Source organism: Phyllobates terribilis, unplaced genomic scaffold, assembly GCF_046119375.1.
Source record: "Phyllobates terribilis strain yellow unplaced genomic scaffold, ASM4611937v1 Scaffold_5__5_contigs__length_657084704, whole genome shotgun sequence".
In the NCBI taxonomy this organism is placed as follows: Eukaryota; Metazoa; Chordata; class Amphibia; order Anura; family Dendrobatidae; genus Phyllobates; species Phyllobates terribilis.
Window position 1 is genome coordinate 125343297 of NW_027362765.1, and position 19899 is coordinate 125363195.

General features: G+C 48.5%; 1 protein-coding gene across 3 annotated transcripts in view; it reads right to left on the reverse strand.

Moving 5' to 3' along the window:
• Window positions 1-13639, reverse strand: part of COL20A1 (collagen type XX alpha 1 chain) — a 162247-nt gene extending 148608 nt beyond the window's left edge. For 2 of the 3 annotated variants that reach the window (XM_073682937.1, XM_073682934.1), the window contains exons 1-2: window positions 13485-13638; window positions 10830-10912 (exon numbers count right to left, since the gene is read on the reverse strand). In XM_073682937.1, the coding sequence (XP_073539038.1) occupies window positions 10830-10902 (73 nt within the window). In that variant the 5' untranslated portion in view covers window positions 10903-10912; window positions 13485-13638. Of the gene's footprint in view, window positions 1-10829; window positions 10913-13484 lie in introns of all 3 variants that reach the window. The other variant, XM_073682936.1, reaches the window with a different exon arrangement.
• Between the last annotated feature and the right edge of the window lie 6260 nt (window positions 13640-19899).

The following is a 19899-nucleotide window of genomic DNA, read 5'->3' on the forward strand; positions in this document are numbered from 1 at the left end:
CTTCCAGGAGTTCTGCAACCTCTATGGCTGTAAGAAGATTCGTACAACGTCTTACCACCCCCAAACCAACGGGATGTGTGAGAAGATGAACAATATAGTCATTGATCTCCTGAAGACGTTGCCCCTGGAGGAACGCAGCCTGTGGCCAGAAAAACTGCCGGACCTGATAGACCTATACAACAATATCCCGGTGAATGCTACAAACTGCACCCCGGCTTACCTGATGCGAGCTAGACCAGGTAAGCTGCCCGTAGACCTGGAGATGGGAGTCCTAATACCTGAGGATCCCGGTTGCGGACTGGGATACGGAAAGGCAACTGCAGTACAAGAAGGTACAGGAGAGTGTGGAGAAGAGCCTGGCCCAGGTGAGAGAGAGGCAAGAAAAACTCATCAATCAACACGCCCCTGCTGGTCCCCTAGAACCTGGTGAGCAAGTCCTAAAGCGAAAAAGAAGGCTACATAAGTTGGACGACCAGTGGGAAAGGGAACCCTACACCGTACTGCAGTCTGACCACGACAACCCAAAGGTGTGCGTAATCACCAAGGACGGAGGAGAAACCACTAGTGTCGTCTCCAGAGACCACCTCAAAAGGTGCCCCGAGCAACTCCGTAGTGCAGAAGAGGATCAGAGTGACCTTGAACCCGCAGAGGACAAGGAAGAAATGATCAGCACCATTCTCGGAGAGTTCCCTCAGTCCTGGACTCGCATAAATGATGCCATAGTGGTACCCGTCCTGCATTTCCTGCAACCGGCACAGCAACAACCAACACCAGAGCCGGAAGGTGAAGAGGAGCAAGCAGTTCCAGAGGCAGAAGAGCCTGTACCAGCAGCCCAGGAGAGTCAACCCTCTGCTGACAGTGAGCCTGCCATGCCTGCGATAAGCCAAAGTACCCGCAGACAGCTGCCTGCCCTACCTGTACACCCAGCTGGTAGCTGTACCCCTAACGCTAGTGGGGAAAGCCAGGTTGGTCCACCACCAGACAGTGGGTTACGTAGGTCAACCAGGAGCACAAAGGGACAGATACCCGCTCGCTGGAAAATATAGAGTGTGCTAAAATTGTAAATAATCCTGTTGCCAAATGTTGAAATGTTTGCCAAGTTACGTGCATGTTTGGTAATTCTGTGTTTCAGTTTCTTGCAGCTACCGTAAGGACTCAAAGGTTATGGACTTTTTATAACCGGGACCTGGTATGGACTGCGTTCGAAGCCTAACCCAGGAATGAACTAAGACTGTGCAGGACTTGGGGTAGGACAGACCCTCACCTGGTTAAGGCTCCCCGTTGTATTGATGATATGGACACCCGGTCACAGGCCACACTGTGACCTTAAGAACTCAATTTGTGCGTCACTTTACTGATAATGTTTTATGGTTATGCATGTTATTCTTTATTTACTGTTTAGTCCCGGAGTACTATATTTTACTAGGGGGGAATGCGTCACCCTGGCCTGGATGCCACAAAATGTATTAAAGCTGTGTCTGAGAGCAAGGGGGAGGTTCTCTAGTCAGGGGAACATTAGCATGCAATGCCTTCTGTCTCAGGCCAGTAGGGGGAGCAGGCTGCCCCTATAAAAGCTGGTACTGGGGGCAGGGTTAGGGAGAACTTGATGACCTGTCTCAGGACTGAGACTTGTCCCAGAGCAGAGCAGGGACAGACAGTTGTACTGCACCTAAGAGGAAGTGTGGCAGGAGGAGAGCCACAAGCCAGAGACAAGAGGCGACGAGAGCCTGTCTTGGCAGATAAAAGACTTACTTTACCAGACTTTGGTGTCTGAGGCTGGGAGGATTCTACATCCTCCAGCAGAGAACCAGTCTGCAAGGGACTGTATATTCCTTGGCCTAAGAAGCCTGGAGGCCCTGCCACAACAGAAGGGACCAGCAAAGCCGTACAAGGCTGGGAGCAGAAAGGAACCCACGTCGCAGGTCATACAGGCGAGAATACACGGAGAGCTCGGAAACGTGGGCTGTTACCCTATAAGGAGGAGATAGCCAGAAGGAGCGCAGAAAGCACGGTAGGCCTACACCCTCACCCTGACCAGGGCCAATTTCCCCGTTGCTCTCAGACATCCAGGTCCCCTCCTAGCTGGGACTGTTTATGGGTCAGTTTACTTGTTTCAGTAAAGACCCTGGACTGCAACCTATTGTCTGTGTGCTCCTTCGCGCCTCCAGCACTACCGGTACTGGGACTCACCACCATCACTCCCACCATCCACTACACTGCCCTGGGGCCGCACTCTTCCCGTGGGGAGTCACACCATCCCAGCTGCACACATCATCAGCCCCAGCGGTCTGCCTTGCAGCGGCGGTTCCTAATGACCGCAAATCCACAGGTGGCGTAGTCTGACATAATCAACAACACATAATGGACTACCACTGGCCTGACCACCCTGAGCCACGGAACCGGGTTGCCACTACTACTCCCATCGTTCCCCCTATTGCCCGGATCCGAGTGCCCCACGGCCCAGGGGGCGAGTCATATACAGGGTGGTCCAGGAATTCGAACAGGTATTCAGCAAACACCCACTTGATTTTGGGAGGATTAAAGGGGTACAACACCATATACCCACAGATGACCATCCACCCATCAAAGAACTTTACAGGCCAATCCCACCAGCACACTACCAGAAAGCGAAGGAAATGTTGCACGACATGAAGAAAGCAGGGGTAATAAGAGATAGCTGTAGCCCCTCGGCAGCTCCCCTGGTCCAGGTCAGGAAAAAGGATGGAAGCATGAGGATGTGTGTAGATTACAGACAGGTAAATCGCATAACACATAAAGATGCATACCCTTTGCCCCGTATAGAGGAATCCCTGGCTGCATTAAAGTCTGCAAATTACTTCTCTACCCTTGACCTCACTAGTGGATACTGGCAAGTAGCAGTTGCTGAGGAGGACCGGGAGAAGACGGCCTTCACTACCCCGATGGGACTCTGCGAGTTCCACAGTATGCCGTTCGGACTCTGCAACGCCCCTGGAACGTTCCAGAGATTTATGGAGTGCTGTTTGGGACACCGTAACTTCGAGACCGTACTGCTATACCTGGATGACGTGATAGTGTACTCCAAGACGTATGAGGACCATTTGAAGCACCTGGCGGAGGTATTTGAGTCGTTGTCCCGGTATGGGATGAAATTGAAGCCTTCCAAGTTCCACCTGCTCAAACAGAAGGTCCAGTATCTGGGGCACATCGTCAGTCCAGAAGGAGTAGCACCAGACCCGGAGAAGGTCACTGCCATCCATAAATGGCCAGAACCAAAGAATCTCAAGGAGGTACGTCAGTTCCTGGGATTGGTCGGATATTACCGGAGGTTTGTAAAGGACTACACCAAGAAGGCAGCGCCTTTGCAAGATCTCCTGGTAGGACAGTCCCACAGAGGCAACCCCCCCCCCTTCCAGTAGGTTAAAGAGCAGGCTGAGTCCTTTGCAGTGATGAAAGAGATCCTGACTGGCGAAGAAATCCTGGCCTACCCTGACTACAGCCAACCATTCCTGCTGTACACTGATGCCAGCAGAGAGGGACTAGGAGCTGTGTTAAGCCAGAAGCAGTACGGCAAAGAGAAGGTGATTGCCTATGCCAGCAGGAAGCTCCGTCCTACCGAGAGGAATCAAGAAAACTATAGCTCCTTCAAGTTGGCGCTTCTGGCCTTGGTCTGGGCCATCACCGAACGATTCAAGCACTACCTGGCCTCCACTAAGTTCACGGCCTATACTGACAACAACCCCCTGACACATCTAGAGACAGCCAAGTTAGGAGCCATGGAACAGCGTTGGATGGGCCGACTGTCGAACTATCAGTTCACCATCAAATACCGGGCAGGCCACAAGAACGCCAACGCCGATGCCCTATCCAGAATGCCTCACCAGTTGGACACTGAAGAAGAAGTGGATGACCTGGAGGAGACTGAGCTACCTGCCTTCCATAGAAATGGGATGGTCCACGAGCAGCGCACCTCCAGGAGGTATCGTGGTAAGACACTAAACCCTTTGCCTCACCACAGTTGGAAGGAGACCCAGGACAGCGACCCAGTTGTCAGCCGTATCAAAGAACTGATAACCCAGGAAGGTTCCTCCCTGGAGAAGGACGCTTCTCCACAAGCCAAGCAACTGTGGAATGAGAGAAGCCGGTTGTTCATCTATAGAGAGAAGCTATGCCGAAGGTACGTTAACCCCAGGACTCATGAGATGGTATGGCAGATCGTAGTGACCAGGACAGACATCCAGATGGTGTTGGAGGCCTACCACGATCAAGCAGGGCACTTTGGCTGGAAAAAGCTGTAAACTCTCCTGAAGAGTCGGTTTTATTGGGTTGGAATGCGGAGCTCCAAAGAGACGTGGTGCCGGGATTGTGGACCCTGCAGTCTCAGAAGAAAAGACTACGGCAGCCAGATGGCACCCCTGCAGTCCATCAAGACAACCCAGCCCCTGGAGATCGTCGCCCTGGACCACGTCAAGCTGTCACCCAGCAGGTCAGGCTACTCGTATGCCCTGACCATGGTGGATCACTACTCCCGGTTCCTGGTGGTAGCCCCCGTCAAGGATCTGACGGCAGAAACTGCAGCAAGGACGTTTCAAGCCTATTTCTGCAGGCCGCATGGATACCTGGATACCTGGAAAGCCCTGCCTTTGAAGCCGAGCTGTTCAAACAGTTTTGCCATCTGTACAGGTGTAAGAAGATTCGGACTACGCCGTACCACCCTCAAACTAATGGTCTATGTGAAAAGATGAAGAATATCGTCATCAACCTGTTGAAGACATTACCTCTAGAAGAAAGAAACCAGTGGCCAGATAAGCTACCCGACCTGTTAGACCTCTACAACCACATACCTGTGAGTTCCACCAATTGCACTCCAGCGTACCTCATGAGAGCAAGACCCGGAAAGTTGCCCATGGAGTGGTAGAGCCAGAAGCAGACATGTCCACTGAAGATTGGGATGTGACGCGACAGGAGCAGTACAAGAGAGTACAGGCCTGTGTCGAAGACAGTCTAAGTAGGGTGAGAGATAAGCAGGAAGCACAGTACAACAAGAGTGCACCAGCCGAACCCTTAACACCTGGAGAGGTTGTGCTGAAACGAAAGAGAAGAAGCCACAAGCTTGACGACCAGTAGGAAAGGGAACCTTACACTGTGTTGAACTCCAGATTCGATAATAGGAAAACCTGTCTAATTAGCAAAGACGGAGGAAGAACAACTGCAACGGTATCAAGAGACCATCTGAAGTTGTGCCCAAGTCCGCTGAAGCCCCAGGAGGAAGTGCCTCTCACCGGACCGGAGGAGCCTAAAGAAGAAGTACTCCATACTGTCTTAGGAGATTTCCCGGCAGATTGGCCTCAACTGGATGGAGCGGTAATAATACCTGTGCTACACTTCTACCAACAGCCAGAAGACCCTCCACTGCAAGTAAGACCTGTAAGTGCCCCGGAAGAGCCTGCTCAGGAAGAATCCCCGGAAGAAGGATCACCGGTAGAAGCAGAGCCAGTAGGCCCAGTAACCAGTGTACTTGCCAGTCCCGTAGAGCGGAAAATAGCGCAAGCATCCACACTACACGCATCCCAGTACTACGTAGGTCATCACGTAGCACAAAAGGCCAGACCCCTGTCGGGTATAGAGAGTGAATAAAGAAATACTGACAGTATAAAAAGTTACCCCGTAGGGTATGTTCTTGTCATAATTTCATGTATTTATTTATCTTGCCTTGCTAATGGACAATTTATGTGTCACGGACACTTCTAATTGCATTTAGTTACCCGTAAGGGTATATATAAAGGACTCGGTGGCTGAGGACTGTGAGCAACCCAAAAACTGTCATGTACATAGTTGCACTCCCAGGAGTGCCCCTTAAGTGACCACAGAACAAAAACCCGTTTGGCGTGGCGGAAGACGTGGTCCAGCACCTGGATCACCTATGCCCTGTAGCCACGCCTAGGGCCTACGTTGAGGGTTTTCAGGCGGGTCCCTCATGTTCCTTCATCGGTGAAATGGACACCAGGTTACGGGACTTACTGTGACTTAATTAATGTTATTTATATTATTGTATTATAATGTTACCTGTAACGTTCAAGAAAAGTGCCTCCCATAAAGGGAAGAAATGTTATTGTTTAAACCTGTTTTAAGAAAAATGCTTCAGTCCAGGAGTACTGAGTTTTACTAGGGGGGATGTGGCGCCCTGCTGCGCATTGGTGCCACAGAACCCAGAAGGGTGCACGGATGGACTTCTCCACAAGAGGCCCTCACACATTCACACACCTCCACCCTACCACCTCAGACCAGCAGAGGGAGCCCGTTAGGGATATATATAGGGAGGGCAGAGCCAGTCAGTTTCAGTTCTAGTTTAGAGTTTAGTGTGCTCAGTGAGAGAGCAGCACGCAGGCTGCTCTGTGAGGCACGTTGAGGCCAACAGCACGCACTGAAGCCTAGTGAGGGCCCTGAGTGTGGCCGAAGGCGAGAGGAGAAGGAAGAAGTAGCGAGGGGGCAGAGGAGCATACCAGGCTCACCCCGAGATATATACCAGACACCGGGTCCGCGCCTACAGGGGCCCTTCATACCCAGTAGAGACCACCGGAACCCCTGGAGGACTACAGGTCCCAGGTTTGCCAAACGCTGACTACAGTATCGGGGCTAGGAGTCACGGGGGCCCCAGCGTCCAGGGAGAGTGATCTCCAAGAAAAAGCCCTACCACCAGGTCAGCAGGTGCAAGGGAGAGAGAGACAGTAACCAAGCTAGGCCTAGTTCCAGGCAGGCCAGAAGCTTAGCGAGTAAAGCCACGGATCAGGAGGCCCTATACCCACTCACTGGGGAGAGTCCAAAAGTGAGCCCTTCGTCCGGTACTGAAGCTTACCCCCGTGTGAGTGTCCATCTTTCCTCCGGGACCACCCTGCCGTCTCTCACCATCTATGCATCCACCATCAACCCATATACTGCCCTGGAGCTAGCTCTACCTGTGGAGAGCCACACCATCCCTGCTGCCGTAACACCAGCTCCAGAGGACTGCTCCGCAGCGGCGGCTCCCTTTAGCCACTTTCCACAGGTGGTGTCACAAACACTTTCCAAATCCCCTATAAATCACCCCCCCTTTTACTGACCGCCCTGGGTCACGGACCGGGCCAGCCACCGTGATATCCCCCACCGGCATCCACAGAGGCCCAGCTGCCGAGTACCCCACGGCCCAGAGGGCGCGTCACTACGATACCTCTGTCTTCTGACAGATTCGGGGCGTACGGGTGCCGTCCTGCACTCGCCGCACCCCCTGGGATCCCTTCTTTACTAGAACGGAGCCTACTCCTCTGCTCCCCTCCTGGGCCTCTAGGTCCCGGCCCTGCTTGTGGAGCAGAGCTCCTAAAGAGACTCTGCTCCCTGACTGTTCTCCACTGACTGATCTGATCTGTTCCGCCACCCTAAGATGGCTTCCCTTTTTATATCTCTCTCTATAGTGCTCCCCTAAACTGCTTTCTCCACCCACACCCACTACTGGTTCCGGCTACCTTTGGGTTCCCCCCACTCCAGCCAGGGACAGGGCTCAGCAGCTGCGCACATGCATGTTGCCCTTCCAGCCGGCCTGGAGCAGTGTAGTGTTGGATGCAGGTGTTGGGGTTCCGGGCAGCACTCCCTCCTTACCTGAGAGAAGGGGATACCACACCTCTGGGTGAGGTGCAGAACCTCTGTGGCGACTGAACCCTCATGGGCGCCACATAGACAATTGATGTACTGATGTCATATGGACCCATCTAGTTAAGGTAGAAAAGAAGATCGTCCAGTAGAATCTTCCTAATGGCGCGTAGTAGAAAACTACCATATATCATCCACCACATTTGTCTTTGTCTGACTACATAGCTCAGGTCAAGAAAAAGTACAAACATTATAAACCTAAGGTATCATTTATAGAACATGTCTGTAGATGTGAGGCACCGGATGTGTGAGGACTGAGGACATAACTGGGATAATGTCCTTTTCACTCTCCAAATATCTCTCTAACATTAACTACAGAGGAGACATCTGTCTATCCAACACGGTGAGGCCGTTATATCAAATGGAGATCTACAAATTGTGTCTGTGACTCAGGAGGACCCAGAGTGTCCACACAGTAGTAGCACAGCTCATTGATTTCCATGGGTACCATGTAATGCTTCTTTTTCCCTGTGGGGGCACTGTAAAGAGATTATACACTTCTCTTGCAGATTGTAGCTGATCACTGGTGATCCTAGTAGTGAGAAAACCTTGGGGCAGCTTATTTTGGGGTTAATCTAATAAAAAGAGATTGTCCTAAATGGAGAATCCTATTAAAAGCGCTGTTTATTGTAAAAAAAAAATCTTTGATTTGTCATCGGTTGAAAAATAATTTTTCTGAAATTTTTCATTATGTTTCTTTTTGGGAAAACTGGGTGATATGCAATGAGGACGGATATAAAGCTCCAGAGTGATAACTACTGAACACCTCCTCTTTCGCCTTACAAACCACATAAAAAATACTCAGATCCGATGCCATCTCTAGGATTTCCGCTCTTTGCCCACTTAGAACAGATGCCCTCTCAGGATAAGAACAAGGGCAGCCTGTCTGTAGGGAACAATGGTGGACATTATCTCCAGCTCACACTTCGGCACTTGCCGTTTCCCATCTGGGCCATTACCCAGCCTCAGGGGTCGGAGACAGTGTGACATTGACAGGTCCAGGGCCCCCTCCTCACACCCTGTTACTGCAGACACGACCCAAGAATGTGTCAGTAATGTTCGGTCCGACTCTAATTGTAGCAGAATGGCTGCCCAGGGGTCAGAGAAAATCACAACGCTCGGAAGTAAACACATTTTAGAACTTTTGGCTCGAAATTTAGATGTCAGCAAACTTTCTCCTAAATTATTTCTGACAAGTGTCCTCCAAGATGTCAGACAAACTATGGGACAAGATCAGCGCAAATACGCGTACGCCGACCGCTAACAGCGCTGGAACATAATCATTGCGGGTGATATATCCATTACTGCTGGATCAACACAGACACAAAGCGGGGGGACGCAGGGGAGGATGGTGGTCAGACAAATACTCAATGGTCCATGACATCTGTAGGCCCAACGTGGGTCTGAATAAGGAAGGGAAAGCACCTGAAATTAGGATTGGACACAGTGAGAGAGCATACACACAGCAACTAAATATACGCCAAAGTGCCCCCATAATGGCAATATCCACAGTGCCTCCTGAACAATGGCAGACAGCGCACATATTTGTAACAATTAGTGTTGAGCGAGTATGTTCTATCAACCCTTTCGCCGAGTATGCTCGGGCCGAGTATTTACAGCTGCTCGGTGATATGTTTAAATCGCTCCCGTGTGCATGATTTGCAACTGTTTGACAGCTATATTACATGTGAGGAATGTCTATTTCTTACACATTCCTCACATGTAATAAAGCTGTCAAACAGTTGCAAATCATGCACACGGGAGCGATTCAACCATATCACCGAGCAGCTGTAAATACTCGGCGCTCGCCCGAGCATACTCGGACAGAACATACTCGCTCAACACTAGTAACAATCTCATTGTCTTTATAATGGTGACAACCACCGTTTCCCCATAACAAAGCCACCCACAGAATGGTAACAACCACTGAGCTCCCATAACGATGTCATCCACAGAACAGTGACAACCACTGTTCCCCCATAACAAAGCTACCCATAGAATGGTGACAACCACTGTGCCCTCATAATGATGTCATCCACAGAACAGTGACAATCACTGTTCCCCCATAACAAAGCCACCCACAAAATGGTGACAATCACTGTGCCCCCACAACAATACCATCCACAGAACAGAGAAAACCTCTGTTCCCCCATAACAAAACTACCAACCGAATGGTGACAACCACTGTGCCCCATAACAAAGCCACCCACAAAATGGTGACAACCACTGTGCCCCCATACCAAAGCCACCCACAAAATGGTGACAATCACTGTGCCCCAATAACAATATCATCCACAGAACAGTGACAACCACTGTTCTCCCATAACAAAGGTACCAAGAGAATGGTGAAAACCACTGTGCCCCCATAACAAAGCCATCCACAAAATGGTGACAATCACTGTGCCCCCATAACAATATAATCCACAGAACAGTGACAACCACTGTGCCCCCATAACAAAGCCACCCACAGAAAGATGACATGACAACCACTGTGCCACCATAACAAAGCCACCCACAGAAAGATGACATGACAACCACTCTGCCCCCATAACAAAGCCACCCACAGAAGGGTGACAACTACTTTGCACCCATATCAAAGCTGCCCATAGAACGGTGACAACCACTGTGCCCCCATAACAAAGCCACCCACAGAAAGATGACATGCAACCACTGTGACCCCATAACAAAGCCACCCACAGAAGGGTGACAACTACTGTGTCCCCATAACAAATCCACCCACAGAAGGTTGTCATCCGCTGTGCCCCCATAACAAAGCCACCCACAGAAGGGTGACAACCACTGTGCCCCCATAATAAAGTAATCCACAGAACAGTGACAACCACGGTTCCGACAACCACTGTGCCCCCATAACAAAGCTGCGCACAGAACGGTGACAACTACTGTGCCCCCATAGCAACCAGCACAGTATCTTTGGAGAACATTGCACATATAATATACCACTCAGGGTCTATGTAAAGCTGAGTTAGAATTCCTTCAGACTCTATGATATCTGCCATTAGTGGTTTTCCCCTGTGGAGGAGACACAGCTGTAGATGAATACAATATGAGAAGACTTAATAGAGGAGAATAAGTCACATGGGTGGACTGCAAGTCTCAGGCCTGGGGGCACGGTCTACCCTCCCTTCCCCGGGGTCTCATCATCTTACCTGAGTTCTGGTGACTTCTGACAACCTGGATGAAAATGGCGGCAAACAGGAGCATACAGGGTGGGAGCGCCATAGTGAATGATCTGTGAGGACGGATGGAATGAGACAGGTGAGACGGAAAACCTGAAATATCTCATATTCATAGACCTGAGTGTAATGCGCCCCCTCCTCGCTATCCTGTGTGGGCAGCAAATATAAGCCTGTCAGCCTTATCTGTCTCCGGGAAAGCTGAGTGGCCAGCAATATGGCAGCAAAACACCCAGCTTTCCCATATTACTGCCTAACTAGGCACAGTTTCCATTTAGGAATCCGGGTAAGAACCATTGTGACCCTATATATGTTACCACCCAGCTTATAGGCGGAGAGATATACCTGACAACCTGTAGGGCTAAAGCTATGGCCCTCATAAAAGTTATCATACAGCTTTCCCAGGATCCGGAATAGCAAATGTTCACCATAAGAGGGCACAACTAGGCAGACATTCACCCACTATAGTTACACCCCTAGTCCCTGCTCTGCCAAGTGTAGGGTCTTCCTCTATCCCTGGGACGGTCGTATTTCCTACTACAGCATATAGAAAGGGTTTGTGACATTGGTGCAGATTTATAAAAACTGTCTCTAACACCTTCCGCTATCCCTTTCAGTGCTTCCCCCTGGAGCGGCAGGTAGTGTATATAGGGGTGCTGTGTCTGGGACAGATTGCAATCAATTAAGGAATTTACATAGAAGCAAAGGAGGCAGCCCGGATCTGAGACACCTCACCAAGCATATACAGGGGTCCAGGGATACAAAAGCCCACCTGTATAACAGCAAGAACTGATATGGGGGTGCAGACTGCTGCTAACAATTACCCCTGCGATCAGATTGGTGTCACATACACCAGTTTGAAGTATGCAGGAGAAAAACAGGTGCAGAAGATGAAGTTATAGCTGCTATTGGGCAGATGTAAACTTCTGCTGCATATAGTGTTTAATCTGTAATAACTTTCTTTGCCACCCCCCCCCCCACACCAAAAGTCCCACCCCGATTTAGAAAAGGCGCAAACTACTGTAAAAAGAAAAGGGCGCCATGTTTTGGGAATTTTTTATGTAACAAAAGTGGTGGAGTGAATGATCCAATAAATTCATCTCTCTGTGTCTCAATACCGCAATATTTTCTACATCTCTTTGCAGTTAGTGAATAGAAACAGTCATTGCTGTTGTATATAGTCCACATAGCAATAAAATATGGTGCTGACATAATACTGCTGCACAGCGCTCGCATAAAATAGGGAGCAGTAAAAGACAAAGAAGAGCACAAAATGTGTCGAGGATCATCAATAAAGTATAATTGTTCTTTATACGCAAAATAGTGCAACCACATAATGCTGCTATATAGTGTGGCCACAAAATTCTCCCATGCAGTACCCAAATAATGCTGCTGTAGAGTGCTTATATATTAGTACCCCCATGCCGTAGAGTGCCTACACAAAGCTTATATACGAAGTGTTCACATAATACTTCTATACAGTGCCCACCTAATTCTGTACAGCGCATACATAGTAGTACCACACAGTGCCCACATAAAATTGACAGGGTAACCACATACTAAACAATGTGCCCCATGCTTCCTCCCATACAGAACCCTAGTAATGCTGCCATAGAGTGCTTATATACTAGTGCCAATGCTCACATAAGAGTGCCATAAAGTGCCTACAGAATGCTTCTATATGGTGTGCAGATAATACTTCTATATAGTGCACATAGAAGGCTGCTGTATAGTGACCACATAATTCTGTACAGGCCACACACTGTACATAATAGTACCACACAGTGCCCCATAAATATGACATAGTGTAAGCACATAATGCTGTACGTAGTGTGCCCACATAATCCTCCAATACGGTACCCAAATAATGTTGCTATAGATTTGTTATATATTAGTGCCTCACAGTGACCATATAAAAGTGCCATAGAGTGCCTACTGTCTACAAAAAGCTTATATACGAAGTATTCACATAATACTTTCATACAGTGCCCACCTATTCTGTACAGCGCATAAATAGTGGTACCACACAGTGCCCACATGAGAGTGCCATAGAGTGCTACTAACTACACAAAGCTTATATATGAAGTGTTCACATATTACTTCTGTATTGTGCCCGTAGTATGGTGCTGTATAGTGCCACCTAATTCTGTACAGTGCATACATAGTAGTACCTCACAGTGCCCACATGAGAGTGCCATAGAGTGCCTACTGTCTACACAAAATTTATATATGAAGTGTTCACATATTCCGTATCATGCCCGTAGAATGTTGCTGTATAGTGCTCACCTACAGTAGTGCCACACAGTGCCCACATAAAATTGACAAAGTAACCACATGCTAAGCAATGAGTCCACATAATCATTCCATACAGAAAGCAAGTAATGCTGCCGTAGAGAGCTTATATATTGGTGCCACACAGTGCCCATATTACAGAGCTAGTGAGTGCCCACATATGCCATAAATGCCGAAATAATAATACCAGGGCCAGTTTTCTTTCCATATAAGTACCCCACAGATGCTGGTGGAGGACTCCTACCAATGCAATAAACTGATCCTGGGCCATAACCTATTACTTATCATAAGCATACAGGTAATACTATTCCCCCACCCCAGACCCCCTTTAATTACCAGTGTCTGTGTCTCCTCACTGTCCCACCAGTCATTCCATGACATGAAGAGGGTCCCGGCTCACTGTCTGTGGGATATAGTAGAGATGACAGATTATATCTTAACACCTCCCACTGCCCAACCCTGATGCACATCTGCCAGACACCACATCCCACTCCTACTGCACACACCATGCGACAGCAGCAGCGGCTAAAGGAAAACTTTCTGTCATTCAGAATATTAAGAGCTGTCACCCAACTTTCTTATACCCATAAGGACAGGTGTAGACGACCGTATTATCGGTCAGAGTGCGATCTGACAAAACATCGGATCGTACCCGGACCAATGTTAGTCTGTGGGGCCGTGCACATGTCAGATTTTGATCTGATATTCGTATCGAATTCGGCCTTATGAGTCAATGAATGCGTGGAAATCATCGGACTGCACTCGGATGACACCGATTTGTGATCATTGACACAATGGAGAAGATGGAAAAATTTTATTCTCCATCTTCTTCGCAGTGTGCTACAGTTCTCTCATCCAAGAGAATCGGATCACACTAAGATGACACTCTGACCAGAGTTTGATCAGAGTGTCTCTTGCATAATTGACCCAATTCTCTTGGATGAGAGAATTTACGGCCGTCTACACCAGCCCTAACCATACAAGAGCGAGCAATGTGTCATTAATCATGGAAGTTGAAAGAAGAGGGTCTGGGAGGGCCGGAGAACAAAAATATAATCAATTATGTTTTCTAGACACCCAGAAAGTCATTTAGCCTACATAAGGGAATGTGCACTCAACGTCTTTTTCAGATGGATTCTGCTACGGAAACTGACTGAAAAAAACTATCAGAAAACGCTCCAAAGAGTGAAAATAAGCATGTTGATGTAAAAACAACCTGAGTTCATATGTTCAGTCTTTTGAACATCTTTTATAAATCACTTCAGGTTTCCAGAGACACCAAGCTGTTAAAAGAGGTGATCTGTGCACTCTTCAAGTGTTTTCCACTAGGGTTGCCTGAATTTAAAAGACGTTGCATGCACATAACCTAAAGGGGTGTTCTCAGTCCAAACATTTATGGCATATCCACAATTCATGCCATACATTTCCATAGATGCAATAGGCAGGACTTACATCTATCTCAAATACAGGGTCCCATGAATGGAGAGGTGGCCGATCATGTGCACCTCTTTTTCTTTTCAATTTTATGGGAGGTCCAAAAATAGCCCAACATATAATTTGCCTAAAATCCGGGAACAATAGGTGGCAGTGTAGGCCTCGGGTGCCAAGGGCCCACAAGTAACCAACTCCAGGGGCCCCACTTTTCAGCTACATGCAAATGTGACATTATCTTCAATCACAAATGTATATACCAATGAACTGGGTAGATTGTTAAATGAATAAGATGCTGCCTTTGTCTGTACATAGTGATTCAAGTATATAGTGCCAAGTACTACTCATATAAGAGGGTGGTGGCCCACCAGAGGAATCTCCTGTTCTCCTGTGGGCCAGTCCAAACCTGGGTCTAATATGGTCTCCAATGCAGCTAACAAAAATAGTTGTTACCCAGTGGTCCTAGACTCCGAAACTCTGAAAAGACAATTCTCTATTACATCATCAAAAGGCCACAAATATTACAAAAATACTTAAAGGGAATCTGTCAGCAGGATTTCACACCCCACACACTATTTATATGCACATTTAGCCCTTTCGAAGACAAGTCCAGCAACACCTTTTTGGGAATTGGATGTTTTGCCCCCAGCAGTTCACCCCCAGCAATTCGCCCCCGGGTACATTTCGCCTCCGCACATTTCGTCCCCAGCATTTGGCCCCCAGGATGTTTTGCCCCCGCACATTTCACCCCCGCACATTTCGCCCCCAGATGTTTTGCCCCCGGGGAATAACATGCGGGGGCGAAATGTGCGGGGGCTCATCTTCCTGGAGGCGAAATGATAGGGGCGAAATGATAGGGGCGAAATGTACCTGGGGGCGAACTGATGGGGGCGAACTGCTGGGAACAAATTGCTGGGGGCGAACTGCTGGGAACAAATTGCTGGGGGCAAACTGCTGGGGGCGAAACTTCCTATAACCCAGCTTTTTATGGCCAGTTCATTCCTCCAGTGTTTTTTTTACCTTGAAAAAGGAGCCAGTCTGGAGTGAAGCGCTTTGTGTAATAAAAATCTTCATTTTATACCATCAAGGATTCTTCATTTCCACAATCGCAGCCCATGTACCATGGTTTCTCCACCTGAAGTGAATAGCTATCTGGAAGAATTTTTCCTTCAGCCAAGGGGCTGCGGCCACAGATTCTAAGGCTCTTATAGGTGTTGTGTCCATACACAATCACCCCAGGTGAGCACCACCATCACTCTCATCCGCTCTCATTTCTCTTGTGGTATTCCCTATTGTGCGCTTCTGTCCCAACCAGATCTCAGCTGTTTCGTTACAATGTATCAGTGCAGTTGAAATGTATCAGTCTGGTGTTGCCCACAGAGGACGGCCTGGACTGGTAACATTTGGAAAAAATCCTCATCAAGGTTTCATTGAAAACTAAAGTTCTCTAAAGCACTGACAGCAAGTAGAGATCTTGAAAAACTTTTCGACAAATCGCCGACATGAAAAACATATATGCAGGGAGCAATGTGACAGAAAAATGTTACAAAAGATGTCGCCTTGATAATATTAGTGTGATCTCGTCTACCAGGGGCAGAGGACAGAGATTTTCCTGTATTTATTGAATGATCCTGCAGCGGTTGATAATACAGAGGAGGATGAGTGGGAAGAGATTTAACAAGATGCGAGAAGCAGCTAAGCCTCCGCTGCGCAGCATCACACAAGCGCGGAGCAGCGCTCATTAAACTCTGCTCAACAGAGCAAAAGTTACGAGCAATAACTAGTTCTAATCATCCAGAAATCCCACGCACATAAGACCAATGTCTACCGCTCATTACCTTGACCTGACAAGGCTCCCTAAAGCAGATCTCTCATCAAGTTTTACTATTCAAGCTACATAGATTTCTCCACATCCATAACCCAAAAATAATATGTTGCAAACACTTTTTCCTAGAATACCTGACACTAGGTGGCGACGCAATCCAAATATGCCACCTATTAACATGGGATCAAGTTCTGATTTTATAGTATTTGACTTATGTACTTAATCAGCTGGATTTACTCACTGAGGCACTGAGGAGGCTCTTCTAAGGGACCAAAACCACCTCAGTAATGTCCTAGTACTCCTCATTGCTGCCCGTTATACCTGGTATTGGTAGACATGGTCAGGATGGGGTGAGGGTCTGAAGAAAACAGGGGAGGACAAGATCAGTCAACAGGCTCCAGCACTGCTATGATTAGGGTCCGAAGAGGACTGACCACTTGTAGATGGTCTGGTAATGGACAGTTGGCTTCATTGACCGCCTTGATAAATGTGCGGACCTGGACAACATGACCAGAGGACATTCAAAATATCAATATAGGATATTCATAGGGTTAGGGCTATCAATCCTGTGTCTGATGACCACCCAGCATCTTTGTCCTTACATCCAAGCAGCAGCTCGATCACCTGTATCCAAAAGTGACCAGAGTCGATCACTGGGACCACAAACCCCCAACCTATGTCATCAACCATGATCTGAAAGAGAAAATAAGAGTTGTATTTTATTTTTTCATGAGGAAAATTCAGAATCCAAGTGAAAGTGGAGGAGGAAATTAAAGGGATCAAGCATCAAGGGATCTTTGCAGATGTATAAGAAAGAAGATCGATCTCTTACCTTTAACCGTCCACTGGTACCACCACGTGCTGCACTCATTATGGAGACCTTCAGTTTATGTTCTCACTAATCATTTTTCAAAGATATAATTCGGCCTGGCATTCGATTCGGGCCACCAGCCTATGCCCTGACTTAGAGTTGCCGACTTTCATCAGCTATGCAGGGAAGTTCCTGAGAGTCAGCCATATTCCCCAGTTGAGAGCTGTAGCTGAGATTTCTAGCTCACTTGGCAGAGATTTAGGGCACAGCCCTGTACCTTAATACCCTGACCAAGGTGAAAAATAGCTTGTTGGTGCCACCCCTGTCACCCAACACTGGACTATACCCCTTTATTAAGGTCATAGGTGAAGATTTAAGTTTCCAACTATCTTCACCATGAGGCATCTATGACCACATATTACCTAATCATGGCTGTTTTATTACAAAAACAGTGCCACCCCCAGGTTATGGTTGGTATTACACGTAATACATGTAATGGAGCTGGGCTGCAATACCAAACATAAATGCACAGTGTTACAGTGTCTGGAAGAAAGCATCCATGAAATGTATTCCTATACCTCCCCTTTAAATTTAGGAACCTTTCAACGGGACGTGTATGATCATATAGACATCTTTGTGCTTCGGTAGAGTTCAAGGGGGTTTACTGTTTTGGAAAACCCCTGTGTCCTTTGAAAAAAAAAAGACCGATTAGCTCACACTCCCCAGATCAAGTGATGAGTCTCTCTGCTGCTCTCAGTATCTGTTATTGTTTGCAGCAAAGGAGCTAATCATTGCACTCAGCTCACTGATTGGCTGCAGTGCTGTCTATGTGACGTCAATGCTGCAGACAATTACAGACACCAGGGTCAGCTGCAGAAACTCAGTGCTGGACCTGAAGAGGATAAGTGAAGTACAGTTTTTCTTTTTTTTAACAAACTGAAGCTGGGGGACACAGTAAAACCCTTTAACAGCTTTCTCTTGCAATCACTAGAGAGTGAGCCCTCTACCGCAAACCCCCCTGCAACCAGCAACACATAATTTGTGTGCCAGGGAAGAGAAGTATGTGTGGCACCCCTGAGGGTTCAGTCGTCACAGAGGTACTGCACCTCACCCAGAGGTGTGGTGTCTCCTTCTCTCAGGTAAGGAGGGAGTGCTGCCCGGTACCCCAACACCCGCATTCAAAACTACACTACTCCAGGCCGGCTGGAAGGGCAAGATGCACTGTGTTCCTCCTGAGCCCTGTCCCTGGTTGGAGCGGGGGGAACCAAAGGTAGGGAGAACCAGTAGTGGGTGTGGGTGGAGGATGTAGAGTAGGGGAGCACCATGGTAGGAGGTACATAAAGGGAAGCCATCTTAGGGTGGCAGGTCAGTCAGTGGAGAAGTGAGTGAGAAGTAAGGAGGGGAGCAGAGTCTCTTTAGGAGCTCTGCTCCACACTTGGGGCCTAGTGATAGAGCCCCAGGAGGGGAGCAGAGGAGAAAGGCTCCGTTCTATAGAAGGTATCCCAGGGGGTACGGTGAGTGCAGGACGGCACCCGTACGCCCCGAATCTGCTAGGTGTCAGAGGGATCAGGCCGCAAGAAGGGGACCGGCCCCTGGACCAGCCGTGTTACTCCAGGTCTCGGCTGGAAAAACCGGAGGCTTCTGCACTTCCATGGTGCAGTCGTCACAGTCTCACCGTAGTCACTGTGAGGGTCAAGTAGGTCCGGGAACTCCAGGTTGCCCAGAAGGGACTTCAGAGCACCCGATTGGGACAGTGTGTGGGAAGCGAAGGGCAGGAGGGAGAAGACCCGGCGCGAGAAGTCGGTCTAGTTAAGAACATAAAGAAAGTGGAGTTCCGTCAAGCGCTCCTGACACATCTGAGGAAGAGCTGAACCCCTGGTCTGGTAGACGCAGTGCGATACGGAGGCGGACACCCGTACAGTGTACCTGAGAACCTTGAATAAGAACTGTGAGTAAAATTCGGATGACTGCACTTCACTGCCTCCATCAGTTATTTGTGCTGCGCCATCCCGACTGTACCACAAGTCCCAGCATCACCACCCACCATCAAACTCTACACTGCTCTGAGGCCCGCTCCACCTGTGGGGAGCTGTTGCATCCTAGCTGCCCTATCAACTGCCTCAGAGGTCTGCAGCAGCACTGGTACAAATTACCAGAAACCACAGGTGGCGTCACGATCAAACTACAAATCCCATATAAACTTTTCCCCTTTTTGTTGACCGCCCTGGGCCACGGACCGGGCCAGCCTCTGTGACATATTCCCCCCAGCATCCATAGGCCCGGGCACCGAGTACCCCACTGCCCTGGGGGCGCGTCATCTTCAAATTGCCTCTTCAGAGAGGAAGAGGACTGGAACTCTAGTGACACCTAATGAAAGAAGCAATCCTAAAAGTCAATACCCTTAACGAGCATTGCCATATGACTTAAGATGAAAGCCAAACCAGAACCTCAATTTGCAGACACGTGTTTCGGGGTACTGCCCTTCCTCAGTGCAAAGCATAAGCTCTGATTTGGCTGTATGAGAGGCCTCTGACTGGGTTCTAAGGGGTAACGTTTCTCCTTTTGGAGTGTGACATGTCTGAGAAACGTTATCCCTTAAACCCCAGTCAGTAGACTTCTCATACAGCCAAATCAGATCTCACACTTTGCACTGAGGAGGGGCAGCACCCCGAAACACTGTGTTC